General features: G+C 33.6%; 1 protein-coding gene and 1 non-coding gene across 9 annotated transcripts in view; one reads left to right on the forward strand and one right to left on the reverse strand.

Annotated features, from left to right (window-relative positions):
• The window catches only part of LOC121411328 (C-Jun-amino-terminal kinase-interacting protein 4-like), a 79,534-nt gene that overhangs the window by 38,529 nt on the left and 22,238 nt on the right, over nucleotides 1-18,767 (reverse strand). For 6 of the 8 annotated variants that reach the window (XM_041604035.1, XM_041604003.1, XM_041604019.1 and 3 more), the window contains exons 3-6: nucleotides 13,652-13,722; nucleotides 7,432-7,511; nucleotides 6,328-6,375; nucleotides 406-665 (exon numbers count right to left, since the gene is read on the reverse strand). In XM_041604035.1, coding sequence (XP_041459969.1) covers nucleotides 406-665; nucleotides 6,328-6,375; nucleotides 7,432-7,511; nucleotides 13,652-13,722 — 459 coding nt within the window. The remainder of the gene's footprint in view (nucleotides 1-405; nucleotides 666-6,327; nucleotides 6,376-7,431; nucleotides 7,512-13,651; nucleotides 13,723-18,767) is intronic. The other 2 variants (XM_041604050.1, XM_041604041.1) reach the window with 2 other exon arrangements.
• LOC121406653 lies at nucleotides 8,249-8,382 on the forward strand. Its single transcript, XR_005968849.1, has one exon. It is a non-coding gene; the product is annotated as a U11 spliceosomal RNA (small nuclear RNA).

Genomic DNA, 18,767 nt, shown 5'->3' on the forward strand with positions numbered 1-18,767 from the left:
GAAAAGGCCAAAAACAAGAACAAAGAGGCCTATTAAATTACTATTAGGCTTTAGAATAAGTGTAATTTTGAATTACCACAACGTCCCTCATTTCAAAACATATTGGATGACAGAAAGCTGCCACTTTTTGATGAGGAAATCATTGCATGTAATTTTCATGAACTGCAATAGTAACAAAAGAAAGCATTCTTGAGGTACGAAACTTTGTGAAGTTGAAGGTGATGGTCAAAGATGTCCAAAACTGCAAAAACTAAAAAAATGAAGAAAAAAAAGATTTTTTTTTTCTTTCTGTTTTTTTCAAATTCACAAAATGAGGAATGAGAAGAAAGAATATCCCCTATGCGGAAAATATTAAATTTGACCCTGCTTGTATGCAAATATAAGTTGAATAGAGTGTAATAATACCTGTCTCTGCATTCATAGTAGGGACTGTAGCCTGTGTTTCAGTGGTGGAGGACCCTGTCCCAGCAGCGATAGGTGATGTCATCGTCTCCGTCAGTTCCTTCTCTAGGTTCTTTTCATTAGATTTATCATTGAACTTGTTGAGAGCATTAGAGGGAGTGGTGGTCGGCGATGTCAGGTCATCGGACATGATCCTCTCCTTGGTTGGTGTCAGCTGGTCATCGTCGAATCCATCCACCAATTGGTGTTTCTGAATGTTTATCCTATGGGAATGGATAAGAGTGAGCAAAGTTACAACAAAAGTATGCCTTACATACATGTAATCTGGAAATTAATGTGAATTATAACCTGTACATACTTGCTGATATTGGGTTTGCTTGTTTACATATTTGGATACACTTATTCATCACAACTGTGTATTAAAGGATGAAAGATCACAGCTAACTATTTATACTATAGGCCTATGCCTCTATCCTTTAAGATATATATTATTGGATGTTAACACATCTGTCCAATCAAAGATTTTTCACTTTTGGGTAAAATCATGATACTTGAAAGTAAAAATAAGTCACTTTATTACATTTCATCCCCTTTCTATTTCATTTCCCCCTTGGTGGAATTAACTTACATCAAACTTGAAGGGAGTGGGTATTTAAACTGACAAACTTGTTAGAGAAACTATGAAAAGGTAAGTTACTTTTTTAATACTATAAAAGGCAAAGTGCATATTTTTTGTTGTTGCATAAACAGTATATAGCATATAGGTTCTATGGGTACTTTTCAGGGGCTGGGTCTATTATTCATTCAAAGTCTAAAAGAATACTGTATAAAATGAATTTTGAAGGTATGATTTAAGGAATCAAATTAAAATTATAACAGAAATGAGAGCAAACATGTTGACTTCAAAAATTATAAAGCAAATATGATTAATTAATCACCAGCAAGTACACATGTGAAATCAAAGTAAATTGTGTAAATAAAACTGAAATACCAGGAATTAGAAGGTGCAAAGAAAGTGCTAAGAAAAAATTCTTATACTATAAGTGCAGAGGAATGACTAAATTTTCAAATGTCAGATTAACAACTTTCTGGATGTAAAATGTTGTAAGATAAAACTTTATTGTGCCAAATTCAACCATCAATGTGTTGAATTACCATAGAACAGTCAAAAAACTGAATTTAACATTTGAAACAAAATTGTCACTCCTCCACTCTTATAAATGGTGAGTTAATAACATTTACATGTAGGTTTGCAAAGTATTTCAAAGGTGAACTGCATATGAATGATCAGTGTAATAACTGATTGATTTTCAAACATCATCTGTTGAAAGCCACATCAATTATATCCACTAAAATCATTATACACACAATAAGCACCCTTCTGTCACCCAAGAGATGATAGGTACAGATGCTATACAGAATGAAGAATTTACAATCAATTGTGCCCCCGACTGCCAGCATGTGAAAGGCAAATTTTAAGCTAGCTCGTACAAAGCTTCTATCAAAATAATATAACAAAATCACAAAAAATGATCAAAATGACTAAAATATTGCCAGTTAGGTCAATATAGGTGCATTTGTGCTTCTCAGATGAAATGAAGATAATAACATAAAATCTGAAATGCAATATGTCTGCTGGCTAAGGAGTTAAAAGAGCCTGCATTGCACAATATTTATGGTGGAAATACAGAAATTGTTAAAGGACAAGTCCACCCCAACAAAAGTTGATTTGAATAAAAAGAGAAAAATCCAACAAGCATAACACTGAAAATTTCATCAAAATCCGGTTTAAAATAAGAAAGTTATGACATTTTAAAGTTTCGTGTAATTTCACAAAATAGTTATAGGCACATCCTGGTCAGTATGGAAATGAGGAGACTGGTGATGTAATCCACTCACTATTTCTTTTGTATTTATTATATAAAATATGAAATTTTCTCCCCAATGTCAAGTGAAACAATGATTAATCCTCCTTGAACATGTGGAATTAGCATTGTTTAATACAATATGGTTCGATCAAGTTGGTCCTTACTGTCAAATCGGTAAAAAAATGAAATATTGTATAATTCAAACAATTAAAAAAAAAAGAAATTGTGAGTATGGGACATATCGCTGTTTTATGAAAAATAAGTGAAACTTTAAAATGTCATAACTTTCTTATTTTACATCCGATTTTGATTAAATTTTCAGCATTATGCTAGTAAACATGAATACTTTTCTGGGGTGAACTTGACCTTTAATGAAATTGCATCTGTGTTTAAATAAACCAAATTCTCATGGAAATGCCAAACTCAAATGCACTTTTATGTGAATTTCCCATTGCTATTTGTACAAATTCAAGGAAGGGTGCAACAGAGATTTGAAATGAACATGTTTTGAAATGCCTAATGAGTATCGAGTATAAAATAATGCTGTGATTGATATTTTGGAATCTGAACGCAAGTTTTGCAATGATAAGTAATACAAATCAACTCTTCAAAATTTTGATAGAATTACATACGTATATCATTCTAATTCAAGAGACTTCAGCGACCCATTTCATGAAACTTGTTATAAACATATTTGCAATAATAACTACTGAAATCCTTCTGTCTGATGATAAATTTGTTATAGAAATTCTTCATTTGTTACTATAACACGTCTTCATGAAGCAGGATTATTTTACAGCTGCACAACAACTAATAATTTATTTTCCCATGGTGCACTGCACAAATCCTCAATAGGCGGTGCTGCACCATCCCGAGTTTGCCCAATCTCGAGATTTTAGCCCGATCGTCCCTCCTCGCGAATTATCTCAAGATTAAAAAAAACCCGTCTCCACCATCGCAAGAAGAGCAATTCCTGCTTGAGTGAGGCATCGATGCATTATGGTCTGACGCCGTGAATAAATAATCCTGAGTGCGTCTGCACCTACAAATTAGCGTGATAATTCGTGAAATAGCACGCTATTTTGCAAATAATCCCAAGTTGACTTGGGATTGCAATCTCGAGATTAATCCTACGAACTAGCGCGATAATTGTGTCTCCATTGCAAATAATCTCGAGATTGTTCAGATCGGGATAATTTGCCGGATCAGAAATAGCATGCTAATTTGAAAACTCGGGATGGTGCAGACGGCCCTAATAAGCTGGAGTCACTTGATGGCACTTTTGATTGTAAATAAATAATATCCCCAAAGTCCCAAAACAAAGGATAAAATAAAAATGCTGTAAATATGGAAGAAGTGAGACTTTTTTATTAATAAAATCAGACTACTCAAACTATTGTTAAGTTTAATAGCTCTTAGGATGACAATGAGAATGAAAAAAAAGCTTGGAAAAGAAATGTAGAACTTGAAATTATGGAAAGATGCCTCCATGCAAATATATAGGTAATGGATAGGATTTTGAGGGTGGGTTGATGGTGTGAGTAGGAAATCCATGCATCTATTTATGTTATTTCAAAATGCAATATATCAAACAACAAACAATGTGATATGTGCATGCACAATGTCAATGAATAAAAGAGAATATCTAAGCCATATATCTCCATATTTTTTTGTCATGTTGTTTTTCCACCTCTTTTCATCCTAATTGTACGCTTAATACATTGGTCACATTTGCTCTATGGCGGCCGTACGGCGAGTCGAAAACAGCCGTTTTATTAATTTTTATTAAAAAACCACCTATGTATAGCTGGTACAAAAAATGTTAAAACGGATGTTTTCGACTCGCCGTATGGTCACCATAGAGCAAATGTGACCTAGGTACAAGTCCAGAAAATTAGGGGGACTGATAATAAAGGAAATGAAAAAGATGTATTTCTTTCCATTAGGCATGAGAAGCCAGTTTAACAGTGGAATTCAAGATAACATACTTCAGGATCAGATTTGAATATTGCAACTGGGCCGTTTTTTAATTTCTTTTTATCCATCAAATTTTGGTATATGGCTTAGATATGAATGGTAGAATAAAACAGAATTATGTTAAACAAATAGGAGTTCCAGACTTTTCCAAGCAATAAAACAAATATCCATTCGTTAAAACTAACATATTTAATACTAAAAAATATATTTCATTTTTCAGAATTATAACATTAGAAAAAAATTGTACAAAGGGTTACCACCATTTTAAAATATATCATTCTGACAGATCAATTAATTTTGATTGATTGATTTGATTTGATTAATTTCAAATAATCAGATTGGTTTTCAAATAAAACAAAAGCACGATATTTAAATGATATTTGTCAAATGAACACTCATTGCAATCATCAAAATCAAGATGTAATTAAGCAAAAAAGGCTGGAACCCTATTCTGATGACTATTAAAAGTACAATCAATTTCCAACTTAGCCTTTGTAGTGGCCATAATGTTGAGGAGTTAATAATGCAAGCAGGCAGTGAATACACTATACACAAACATTCTTTTCTACATTTCTCTCTCATCTACAATGAAGATCTAGAAAATGGGAAGATATCTGTATATAAAACAAATAGAAAAACATGTCGGTTGGAATTAAGGAAGGAAAAGGAATAAAAACAAATGCAATCGCTAATACATGTTATTTTAAAGTCAATCTGTTACTTGTGTACACTAAATATAAATATTTATACACCATGGATAGTTTTTTTATGATAGGGTTACAATAAATATATCCCAACCACCCGACTAAAAGGGGTATGTATAGATACATTTCTAGCATTAAACCTGATTTGAATTCAGATGAAATTTCTTGAAGGAAGAAAATGCCAAGACATGTGGAAATAATATTTGTGCTAAGTACTACATGTATATACTGTACTTGTTTTATTTGACAAAAATCAACTAAACTATATATGTCAACAAGATCATTAAACAATTTTCACTGTTTTAATCACTTCCAGGCTCAAATCATTGTTTGATTATAAAATAATAATGATTGAATTATTAGGAAATAAGGTTTGTGATTTGTTGGCTTCGAATTTAGAATGTTTCTTTCCAAAAGCCTTCATAATTAAAAGTAATTGCTCACAACACAATTAGATCATTAAAATTGAATTTTGTATTTCAATTGTTTATTGTGGTTTGAAAAATGATGCCTCAGCTTCTTTCACCTAACCACACAATATAAGCTCATTTGAGAGGATAAAATCTGCAATCAACTGCACTTTTTAGGTTTTTGTTTTATAAAGATCTAAGCCATTACAATTTAAGGCTGCTACATTGAATGTATGTCATTTTGACAATGACACTGTGAATGAATTTAGAGTTTGATATATCAGTCTCTTTATAAGAAATTATGTTGTGTCCGAACATGGGATTTGACTTATAATTGAAAGCAAGTTTCTTTTGTTTGAGAATGCATCATTCAATGAATACCACAACATACATGTACAAAGGCTACCAACCCACATCTTTTCAATGCCACCTTATAAAATAATCAAGAAATTAACATTTTACATACTGTATTCCATAATGCATTTAAAGCATTATAAATTATTTATTTATTTATTTATTCATTCATTCATTCATTCATTTACTTATTATTTTTGTTAAATTTCATTTATGTATTCATTTATTACTATCATTTTGGGGTGGATGCCAAATGATCACTACATAATTCATTCTCTTTTAGTCCATTTTAGTGTATGAAGAGATAGGCAGAATACACTGACTATTAAACTATTATATAAAGGAGTACATTTTTATCCAAATAAAGATATACTTTTAAAAACAAAATATACACATGTGCACTAAAAACCAATCATGCTCTTAAGTTAGATGAACCAAATGTGCCTTTCCAAGCTACATATCATATAATACTCATGGTTAGTTCAACAAAAGAAAACATGCATTTAATACTCTCAAGTCAAAGGTACATGTGTATGCATATTTATATATATGTGAGTATAACATTGCCAGATATCAGTAATGATTACAAAGGAAATGATCTGTTTCTCATACTCATCATCCCCCCTTGAATAAGTCGGAGATCCAAGCTCGTGATTCATTCTGCATCAAAGAGGATTTATTTTGGGGCCAATTCATTGATGTGCCATGATTTCTGATTATTTTCTTTTATTTAAACCAAGATATCATAGATTTTTTATATCTTACTTATTTAGATTCATCCCTTCAATAATATACAAACAAAATATCTGAAAAGGTACTCATCACAATGTCATATAATTATCATCCCCTATAAATAAATGAAAATATAAAAAAACAAAATCTTGTAGAGCAGGAGTATTTATTATCCATTCCAACAGATACATACATGTTCAGTATACATGAGAAACAGTACTGAATAGATTGGAAAGAATGACAAGCTTTTTAGAGAGGTGTCAAACAGAAGTACCAAAGTATCTTTATAAGGTCATATACATGTAGACCATAGAAAAAAAAGCACCACAATTGTACCATCATCCCTTTGATAAATATGAATTTCTGTTTCCTTTATGTGTTGCAGAAGAGATCTGAAGGTGCGTTTCACAAACTTCAGCAGCATTAAAAGCAACTAAAATCAAACTAAATTCAAATACCCAGTTGTGTGTGGTATAATGGTCAAAGAATGCTTGGAGTGTGTTTTTGCTTCCGTGTAATTATGAAGAAGTCTATATGTAAAATAAATGTCCTACAGCACTTAAGCATGAATTTTAGTCACACTTAAATCCTCGTAAAACATCCCCTTTCTTTCTTTTTCCTTTTTTTTTTTTAGAAAATGAGCATGTCTCCATGAACAGGATTGTGTTCAAGTTGCCAAAAAATTCTTACCCATAAGCCAAAGAAATAATGCCAAAATTTATCAACTTGATTTAAAACTCTCCTCATTTACTTGCGGAGCTTGAGTTGAAACTGCTAGCCTCCCCCCCCCCCAATAAAAAAAATCTGAGTTGGTGTGTGAGTGTAATAGCTCCATGGTGTACGTGAACAGTGCCTTTACATTTCACCCAAGGACCCCAAATAATATCATTTCACAGCAGCATTTCTTGATCTATAGTATTTTATGCAATTTTGTAGAAGGGTGGGGGATGTGGTGGTATCATATTATAAAAGGAAATCCCCTACCTGAACCTTTGTTGTGTGGTAGTATCAACCTGTCCCATCATCTTGACCCGGTCAACATACTCCAAGTACTTCTGCACAACCTGACAAGAAAAGAGACAGTTTGAAAGATAGTGAATGAAATTGGTAAAGCCATCTACAAATCTCCAAAAATTAAGGGGAGAATGCAAAAAGAAGACCATGAAAAAACCATGACAACATGCATGTACAGTGAATTTGATGACCACAGTAAGTCTGTTAACTCTTTTTCAAATGAAAACTCTGAAAAGGGTAACATGATAAGATTAAGGTAAAACATTTCTTGTTCAGTTACTTCATTCAATTTTGTTCATTAAAATAAAGATTTCATTTATACATGTAATTGAGAGGAAGAAAGAAAGAGAGAGAGAGAAAGAAAGAAAGACAGATGGGAGAGAGAGAAAAGAAAGAGAGTGAGGAAAAGAGGGAGAGATAACAGAATAAAGTGTGTGTATACATGTAGACTACACTGAGAGTGGGTATGCATGCATGTATGCAAGCACCCACTGCACAACTGGTCCAACGAGCAAGCACAATACATATTCATGAGTTCCTAATGAATATGTATTTCTTCATTCAAGAGTGGTAAATTTCATATTTCTTTGCTAAAAATGAAGAAATCTGTGCTTGGGGTTCAAAAACACTTGCACAATATCTTCTAAAAATTATATAAATGTTATCATGGCATACCAAATGACAAAATAATCAACGTATGAATAAACATTTCAAAATGAAAAGTACTAACAATTTTACTAAATACATATCAAATATACAATTATCATGCAACAACCACCTTCTGATCAAAAAGGGCTTTTGCTGCTTGTGGCACATGGGATGCCCCAATGGGGATTCCTGTGCGGAATCACTATCAAGAGATTTCGGAAGCATAATATTTGTGAACTGTGGCTGTTAGTTGTCTCTTGCACTGACGCCCTACAATATAAAGGAACTACAACAACCAACCTACCAGTGTGGGGGGGGGGGGTTCAAATCTTCAATAAAAGCCATTTAAAGTTTTGCCAAGACTAGAACTACAGGGCAGAATTTCAATTCAAATCAAACTCACATATAATTTTCTTTTAAACAAAAATATATTTATATATCGTAACACTTCTTCAATATGGAATGAGTTCAAAATTTCACAATAAATTTCTCTGTAGCATACTATTCTAATTGCTAATTATATAGATACATGCTCAAAAGTACCTTTTTTCAAAGAAAAAATGAACACATTACTGTGAGAGGGCGATAGAAGCTTTAATAATTAAAATCTATTCAATAGATATTGACAGATATAGATAGATACATAGTTTATTTGATAGAAAACATACATCATGGCGGTCAAGCTGAATTGTGATGCATTTACATATAAATTAACATGACTCAATACATAAAAATTCAAAAAGAAATACATAAACATATCTTTGAATAATACATGTAATAATAATATTTAAAGTGCAATAATTGTGGAATAGAAATATAAAAATTTGATTTAAATAGTATAATGACAACGTAAATTCATTACTAGTTGTAAAGTTAAAAATAATAATTTTGAAGCACAATAACTGGATTGAATTGAAACTGAATTTAAGTGAAAATTACTGGTGATAAATATAACATTATCATTTATAAACATTTCAAACATTGATTTTGAAAAGTAGTACATGTATATGCATATAACAAAATGTGGAATAAAAAACTATAGGGGGCTGGGATCAGATTTCTGGGTCTTCATTACATTAAGAATAGTATTTTTTAGGCATGAATTTAAAGCTAATCTAAAGTGAATTTCATTTTTTTTATTTGTTATTTTAAATAAATATACGAGCTAGAAATGAATGCAAGAATCCATAGTTTTAAGCACAAATATTTTCCCATCCTCAGTAAGTGCTTAGATCTCCCAGGGCCTTGTTTAAACAAGTGATCACCGAGATGATTACAGAATATAAAGCGAAAGCACAATTTTATTTTAGAGAGCGCCCCCTCGTCTCCAGGAAACCAACTGATATGGTTTGATAAATGTATTGCAGAAAGAGCTGTAATCAACCACAACTCTGAAAATCAAATGGACTTGATTTTCAGCCAAACAGAAGCATAATACACAAGTCAAATTTCTCTTTGCATTCAAATAAAACTCTTTGGACAATAGACCCTTCAAAAGACAATATCAGTTTGCCTTCCTGAAGGTTCTTTAATCAATTTGATTTCAAGCTCATATGATAAAACAATTGTCCCCATCAACTCAAGCACCCCCAGTGTCAACACCCTCTAGATAAAAGAGAATTTTGATTAGAAAGCAAGTCCCTAGCCTCTTCTGATCAGAGGGATTCAGATTATTGCCCTGTAACACAATGGTTTGCAATCAATCGCACATTTGAAAATATCAACTCTGATTGGTTACAGCTCGGTCTTTTCAATTAAATGCAAATGCAACAAGGATCTTGATTGGTCATTACTTTTTATTTGCTACTGATCATTACATTTGTGTTAAGGGGCCCAGATGCTTTCTAAATCAAGATTTCAGTCTGTGAAATGTCTCCTACATGTACATGACTCACACTTTAAAGGGAATGGACAATGTGGCCTATTTTACAAATTTGTAATCAATGGCAAGTTAACAGCTAATAAAGTTATGCTAATATTAGATGGGGTAAACAAATCGGTCAAGAACAAATTTGTAATTCGATTCTAGCATTAAAAAATTTACATTGAATAATTTAATACCTATTGGCCCAAAAATGGAAGCACTAATATTTGGTAATGTGTATGATCAAAAGCTGCATTGCAATCGTATCTAATTGACAAATCTCCTTCCAGATATCTTTGAAATTAACCTTCCTAACGATCAAAGTGTTTTTGTTTTCTTTTGTTTCTCAATCAGACAAGTTTACATACATCTTGTACTTATCCTCAATATAGACCTATGATTATCTATGATTAAAGGCGAGGGGGGGGGGGGACGGTGGGGGGATGTACATTACTTGTGGTGTCAGAGTCTCAGAAACATGACTTCCTCTAGATTGCAATCTCCATTAAAATGTACCGGTATGTGTAAGGTCACATACAGGTGTATGATGGTATTTTTTTCAATTACTTCTCATGAAATAATCTTTAATTTTAATTAATTATCCTTTTGAAGTTATTTTTTTCAGAATAATTCTCTTGAATACAAAAACATGGCCTTTAATTATTTACCATACTGTTTTACATGTTTACATGTGTATGCATAAACTGGTTGATCTGACATCTCATTATTTGGGTAAATTTGTATTATTGATGCCAGGGTAATGTCCATTTCAAAATCAAAATTAATGCAACATCAAAGACAAAATCTTAATGTTTTCTTTTCTGAATTAAAAAATAGAAACTAATTCATAATTTGGTAGATTGGAACAGTTTATCATCACTCATTGTTATAAATGACACCAAAACTATTTAATTGCAACATGGTTAGTCCAAGAGTTTTCAGTGAATAGGCAAAATGTTAAGACATCCATATATATGGCTTTATAGTGAACCATTTCAGACATTAAATCAATATGGAGTAGTGAACCAGTACTTTATGCATTTAATCAATAGGGATTTATAGTGAACCAACGGCCGTTTAATGTATCAATAGAAACATGAATTTAATGTACGAGGTAGAATTGAATTGATATCACAGGAACAGGCATTCCAAACATGATAACGTTAAATGCAAATCTCTTAAAATGTTCAATACAAAACACGGGTGTACATGCGCAATGATGTATCTCTGCTTTCGACTCTGAAATGTTTGGTCGTCAAACACATGAAGACCACTGCAGGCAAGCAAGCTTGCCTGAGTCAGCACATGCCCAGAATACAAGCATTGAAATTCAAGTGCAAGCGCATTCTGCGAATGCACAGAGAATGCACATATCTGAAGAGGCAGACAGCAAGTACTAAGTAGTTCAGAAAGGAATGAGACGGAGTATGCAGTACATGTAAAACTGAGCGTGCTAGATGCATGACTGTGCACAATGCTTTTAGCATATGTTTTGAGGAACTCAATACAAATGGATGATTTCTACATATGGATGTTGTGTGTGCATTTTAATTTGAGCGTACAAGTACTTTCCGATGTAATCTACTTTCAGCATCATCATAAATAACCGCATGAGTGTTCAAAGAGGAAATAACATGATGATCATCTGTATAATTGCAGTTACAGACATATACATGTACCTCTACATGTACATGTATGACTGTATCACATGTTCAGCTGATACTGCATCTCAATTAAGAAAATCATGTTGTGATCCCTGATTTTAAAAAAATGAAATAAAAATGGTGGGGCCAGAGTCATACCTATTGTATGTTTGTTAATTATCATAATACCATCAAATTCAAAGATACCTAATCACGGTTGTTCACAAAGCACTGACTTTAAACCAATATGTTTATTTGGCAAAATCTATTTAAAGACACCATCAAAATATATAAAAAAATAATAGAAAGCAATACCAAACATGAGACCAGACTTGGAAGGCTACGTACAGGATCAGCACTTGCCAATTTAGAATGTAAGCCCTACATGCTGTAGATTGTGAAGTTAGCTGTCAACTAGTAAAGTATTAAAATATGAACCTTGTTATTTCATACACAATTTAAACAGGAATAGGTCAATGGCACACCAAAATCTTCTGCTGATTGTGAACTTTTTTTGTCTCAATCTCTGAGTCGCTCTTTCTCTCACTTTCTCAATTATGGCTAATTAATGTGACTAATTGTGTTTCCAATGAATAAATAATAACGTACATGTAGGTCTACATACATCTGACTGTGGTAGAATCTGCCTTCATAACCCAATTTTGCAGATATGCATAATTCATTTTATAAATGTACATATACATGTAGGGTGATATGCATATACCGGTAATTCATTTTAATGTACATATACATGTAGGGTGAGAGGATAAGAAAATTCATGACCAAGAAAAAAGCGAGGAAAGGAAAGGAAATGAAAGAACAGTATGTAAAATATATCACAATATCAGGTTTGTGTCCTAAAAAAAAAAGATCGAAATTTTTCCGGAAAGGCCAAGTCTGGCCCCTTCAAATTGACTTATTATGCCACTAGATAGGAGTGTTTCAAAATAGCTCCATGGATTTCCTTTTCCTTCATGTACATTTTGGGAAATAATTAGACCACTTTCCTACTAAGCTCCCAAATTACATGGTCTAATAATTATTTCCCAAGCTTGTATGTAGAGAGATCCAAGAGGTTGTAATTGTACAGCTTGGTGTGTAGACAGGTTATGGTAAACAACTCAACTGGTAGAGAGCTCTTAATCCATCAATCAACTACCACATGAAACTGACACCACCCCTTATCAATTTGTGTAATGACACATTTATACACTGTAAATAAACCCCTCAGAAGCCTGGGGTGGCTACTTTCTTAGGTCATGTCAGGTCAACTAGCACATGTTATATACCATAGAGGTATTGTATAGGCCTATACATTGCAGCAGAGCCAACAAGATGTGACTGAATTTTGATGTGTCACATAAAAATAATAATAATAGAGTATTTCTAAAGCGCCAAATCCACATTGATTATGTGCTCAAGGTGCTGAAATATACTTGGTATATTATTATTACCCCGGCTGTAGCTGAGCGGCCATATAGGCGCTAAAGCATTCAAGGAATAAATCCTACCGGGTACCCATTCACCTCACCTGGGTCGAGTGCAGCACAATGTGGATAAATTTCTTGTCGAAGGAAATTACGCCATGGTAATGTGGTCTACAACATGTATCATACATGACTAGAATAGTATCCAGGAGTTATATCTTGGATACATAAAAAACCGAAAAGTAAGTCATTTATCTTCATCGCTCTGAATTTTTGATCAACAGGCTGGTTGGTCTACATGCATACACAATGCATGTACATGTAAGCAAACATCATGTGATCATGATTCTCCATGGCTTCTCTCTTCTTCTTCTTGAACCTTCAAAGGGCTCTGCGAAGACTATCTGGAAGATGAAACTAAACTTGGATACACATGTAGAGGAGGAGTGAAGGGTATTTTCATAGTGGTTTCCGCAGGCGACTTTGGAAGCTGTCCAGCGAAACTGTGTTTACTATTAGATTAGGGAGTATATCTCAGTTTACTACATGTACATGCATATCCTCCATTTCCATTTTTTTTTTCAGTTTTAAAGAGTGATTATTTTTACCTCATTATGTCTCTTCTGTAGAGCCTGGTATTCCAGCTTCATGTCATTCTCTCTGTGCTCATGTCTTGAAACTGAAAAATGTTAAGAAAAAAAGACAATACTATTATTGCAACTATTTTCAGTATTTACACATATATGTATTGATAGAGGCCTACATGTACCACTGGATGCATTGCAATGAAGAATACATGTATGATCATCATTTTATGAAAGATGAAAGGAAAAAATACAGGGAATGGGACATAGTGAATCCTAAACCAAACACCACCCCAAAATAATAATGAATGAATAAATGATAATAATAAATAAATATGAAAAGACCACAATAAATAGAGATAAAAAATATTGGTTCAGGTTTTAATGATAAACTTAAAATTGCAAATTATCTATTCATCCTGCATTTCACTGTATTCAAAGCAATGAAAAGCTACACTTTATAATTCTGAAAAATAAAATATTTGTCATTTCAGAATATTATTATTTTGTACCTTTTACATACTGCTGGGTAATATTTGATGTGTAACAATATTGTGCACAGAAATATTTGTGAACTCTGTATGACAGTGCAAATATGATGGCTGCACTTTATTTAACCAACACTACTGCAACACTACAAAATCACCAGGGCACAATGCATGAATAAGAAAGAGATATTTCAACAATACATTTGATCTAATATTGTGAAGTGCAACAGCTCTGCGATTCCATTCAATTGTATTACATATATATGGTTCTTAATAAATTGATGTCAAATATTGTGGAATGTCATTTATCAAAATACATCTACTCTAAATATCGAATGGCATTTTCTAAACAGGACATCCCTCGCATTTTATCTCATAGTAGACCTACCAGACAATGTACAATCTAAAATGAACAAATTTTGTTTCATTAAAACATTTATAGTTTAGTCTTGAATATGAACAATTGATAATAAATGCATAAATATTGTGCAAGTTTGTAAGTAAAGTTTAAACATTCCTTTAGGATTTACAAAAATCCAGAGTTTGACTACATTGAGTACTGTAACCACAGCTGACCTGGATTAATGTGTATTTATCAGAGAGAACTTTGCAAACAAGAATGATTTTAAATTATAAACTAATAAGTGTTAACAATTCAAATTAAATTGAAAAAAATATATTAATCTATGATCCAACGATTCCTCCAATGGCTTTTAACTAAGAAATTAACATTTTTTATTCAATGTATTGCAGTTATTGCAATTTTTCTGCCAGTTTTCCATGCTTTCACCTTCTCCCCTGTATTTACATGATAGGTCTTTTTATCAAGTTCTAAACATCACATTCCATGATATGTATAATAAAATATGCAATTGTAGGTAAAAGTACTGCTGATTCGTCTATTGCCAACTCATCCACTCATCACATGGTCTTCCTTCATTTAGTCTAATGCCATTCCGTCCATCAACATTTCGTCTAACAACCATTTGGTCCAATAATCACTTCGTCTAATCACCAGTTTGTGTAATAACCATTTTCTTTTTATTCATTTCGCCCAATTAACACTTATCCAATTAGACCAAATGGGCCTACATGTATGGACTACATGGCTATTGGACCAACTGGTTATTAGACAAAACGGTGAGTGGACAAAATGGCAATAAGACCATGTGGATAGTACTGATGGTAGACCAAATGATAGTAGACGGGTTGGCAATTGGACGAATTGGCATTGGAAATAAACTATTGTAAATAGTAAAATCTTATAAAAATGTAAGTTTCCATGCAGATAAAGCTTGACAGGCCCATAATCTATGCAGAGGCTGCAAATTTTGCCTTTTTTGTAATACGAGTTTGATGCTGTTACACAAAATGTCAGCAATAAGCCTGATGCAAGAAGACTAAGAATAGTGGCTGTGAAGTCACCATCATCTACATGTACACTCCCATTCTTGTGTTAGTTGTTCTTTTATTTTTGTCAACCAGGATTCGGTGCAGGTTTAATGTACGAAAATCTGCCACCGAACGAGGTTCGTTTTAATTACATATACAGTAACCCCAGATAATGATGTTAACTTGCTGCAAAGTCACGAATGCCACCTGTGTATGTATACAAATACCTCAAACAGTAGAGCACATTATATCAGGATATAATACACCCAGATGGACTTCCTAATCAGTTCAATTTACTTATTTTTGAGAGCATCCTGAAAAACATGAAATATGTACATGTAAATCTGTTTTATGTTGTTTTGTATCTCCATAATGTACTGCATGGCCCTATTCTCACTATACAGTTTTATTGGATTGATTCCAGATTCACCAAATTGAGAAAGGAACAGTGATTAGTGTCTGTATAGAATGTGATAAGATGCAATCCTCTTTTCCTCTTTTAAGTCATCAGTAGCAATGTGTGGGGAACTTTACCATTTATCTTTTATGCATGATATTCCAATATGAATATGGACAGAACAGGAAATTTTGTGTATAGAATAAAGATGACTATGATGCAAGTCAACCACAGTAATTTTTTTAAATATTTGAACTCTATATACAAGAACAGTACAAGTATAAATAAAACAATATTATCTCCATTCACATGTCCATGCACTTACATTTTAAGTTCAAAATAAAATACCAGGATAAGAGAATATTCTTTTCTTCTTATTTGAAGAAAAAATATATAATTTCACTTTTATAGAATGGTATTAATGTAGGCCCAACATTGTACATTTAGAAAAGTGTCATTGTGGGTCTAAAATATCTTTCCCCAAAAGCTGCACAGTGTTTCATCCTAATTTATGCACAATGTATCCATCCATAAATAAATAGGCCTACTCTCATATAATGTACAAATTGATAACATGTACAGAGTCAATTATACCTATGCCTATTCAGAAAGCAACTCAATAATTGAAAGCTGGCCTCATTCTCTCAATTATCAATCTCTAGCGGATTTCTCAAACTCAGCAATGGAAAGAATGGGTACATGTATATAACATGGGAGAGGGAAAGTGGAGGCACTTGTGATTATAAAAGAATGAGACATGGAAAGAGAAGAGGATGCCTAAGACTCTGTTCTCACTATACGAAAAGGATTGTCCCATCATAGCATGATCCTGTGAGTGCGCCAAGACAAGCACCTGGCACCAGTTATGTTCTCACTATTATAAACCATCAAGAATAATGGGGGGGGGGAGACATGAAAATGTAACTCACCTTACGGCTTCCCTTCTTTTAAACCATTACCATTTTTTTTTACTCTCGGATTGACAATCACATTTTAATTGATCACTTCTGTCTTTTTGTTCTGTCTCTTCTTGTTTGTAGGAAAAAAAATTGGGAAGGAATTTCTTTCTTCTGTGCTCCCATATTCAAGAGATCTCACACTTGCCCTTGATTCTGCAACAGACTTTGTGACCAGCCCCCCCCCCCCCTCTAGTCATAAAGAAATTCCAACGTAATTCTCTCCAATGTAATGTGGATGTATCAATAATGATCTAAAATGTAACTTGGGTTAATTTTTCTTCACAGCAATCATTCCTCAAAAGGTGCAGGCCTACAGCTGGGATATCCGCTATCAAGCTCAATCATAGAACAGAGTCTATTGCCCTTTTTACACAGGATTTTCTTAACCCCGGACTATCGCTAACCCCGTACTATCCTTAACCCCGTACTATTTTTTTTCCTTTTCACACATGCCAAATTGTTATTGCTAACCCCGGATAAGGAATGCTTGCTTTTTACACACCAAACTCGCTAACCCCGGACTAGTGGTTTTTGTCGATCATTCGTAGTACAAGTGCTTCACTCGTACACTTTTTACACACGCTACAATTTCCTTAACCCCGTACTATAGGTGGGGCCAAATTGCCATTTAGCCCCACCTATAGTACGGGGTTAAGCTTAGCCCACTTTCGTTTTACACATGCGATCTTAACCCCGTACTATTGCTCTTAGCACCGCAATTGGTGGGATAACCCTGCTTTTTTGCAGGGCCAAATAATCCCGTACTATAGGTGGGGTTAGCCCACTTTGCAAAAACGCTGTGTAAAACGAAAGTGGGCTAAGCTTAACCCCGTACTATAGGTGGGGCTAAATTGCCATTTAGCCCCACCAATAGTACGGGGTTAAGGAAATTTTAGCCTGTCTAAAAAGGGTATATGGGAGGGATGGAGAGAGAATGCCAGTTCAGTTCAGAGAACATTTCCACCTTAAAGGGGAATCCAACCCAAATAAAAACTTGTTTTTATAAGGAAAAGAAAAATCAGACAAGTTGATAGCTGAAAGTTTGAACAATATTGGACAAACAAGAAAGTTAAGAATTTTTAAAATTTGTAAATATTGGTAATCACTATACCCATGGAGACTTCAAATTGGCCACATATGGGATGTCATAGTGATGTAAGGCAAGGACTACTCTTCCATGTACTCCAATGCATATTATGGCTAAATCATCATTTTTCCCAAAAGTTTTATTTCAAATTATATTTTTCTGTCATGAGGACATAAAACAATATACTACCTGGGTTATATCTAGGCTGCGTTTATGCGACCTCAACCCAGAATCATGATTTGAATCACGATTTGAATCATGATTCAAAACAGCAACATGAATCACGATCCGACAGAATCAGCGTTTATACGACCATCTTTCTAACGCTGTTTCTCCCTGAATTCGGGCCGATCCAGTGCGCATCACAGTGCGCAGTTTGACCTAGGAAGTATAGGTCCAATTTGTGCCTTTGGAACTTGAAGACATGATTGATGAAAACAATGAAATATACAAATGACGCTACAGTACAACCCCGGGGGTACAATACACAGAATGATAATTCCTAAATGCACGTGACAATTGGCATATACCGGTACTAGTACACTGGCAATACTGCTCCACGAAAATTAACCTGCACGAAACACAGCGCGCGCCTTTGAGTCGAACCAGGAAGAAGCACGACACAATGACGTCATAGAATCATGATTCAAATCACGATATCGTTCATACGACCTTTTTCGTTCGTGATTCTACAGAAACGTCTTTCAAAACGCCCCTTTTTCCGTGTTTCATGTTTGTGATTTGAAAGACGTTTATTTCCACTTTCGACTAAACGCAATCGTGATTTGAATCATGATTCTATGGTAAAAAAGTGTCG

The sequence above is a fragment of the Lytechinus variegatus genome, chromosome 1 (genome assembly GCF_018143015.1).
Source record: "Lytechinus variegatus isolate NC3 chromosome 1, Lvar_3.0, whole genome shotgun sequence".
In the NCBI taxonomy this organism is placed as follows: domain Eukaryota; kingdom Metazoa; phylum Echinodermata; class Echinoidea; order Temnopleuroida; family Toxopneustidae; genus Lytechinus; species Lytechinus variegatus.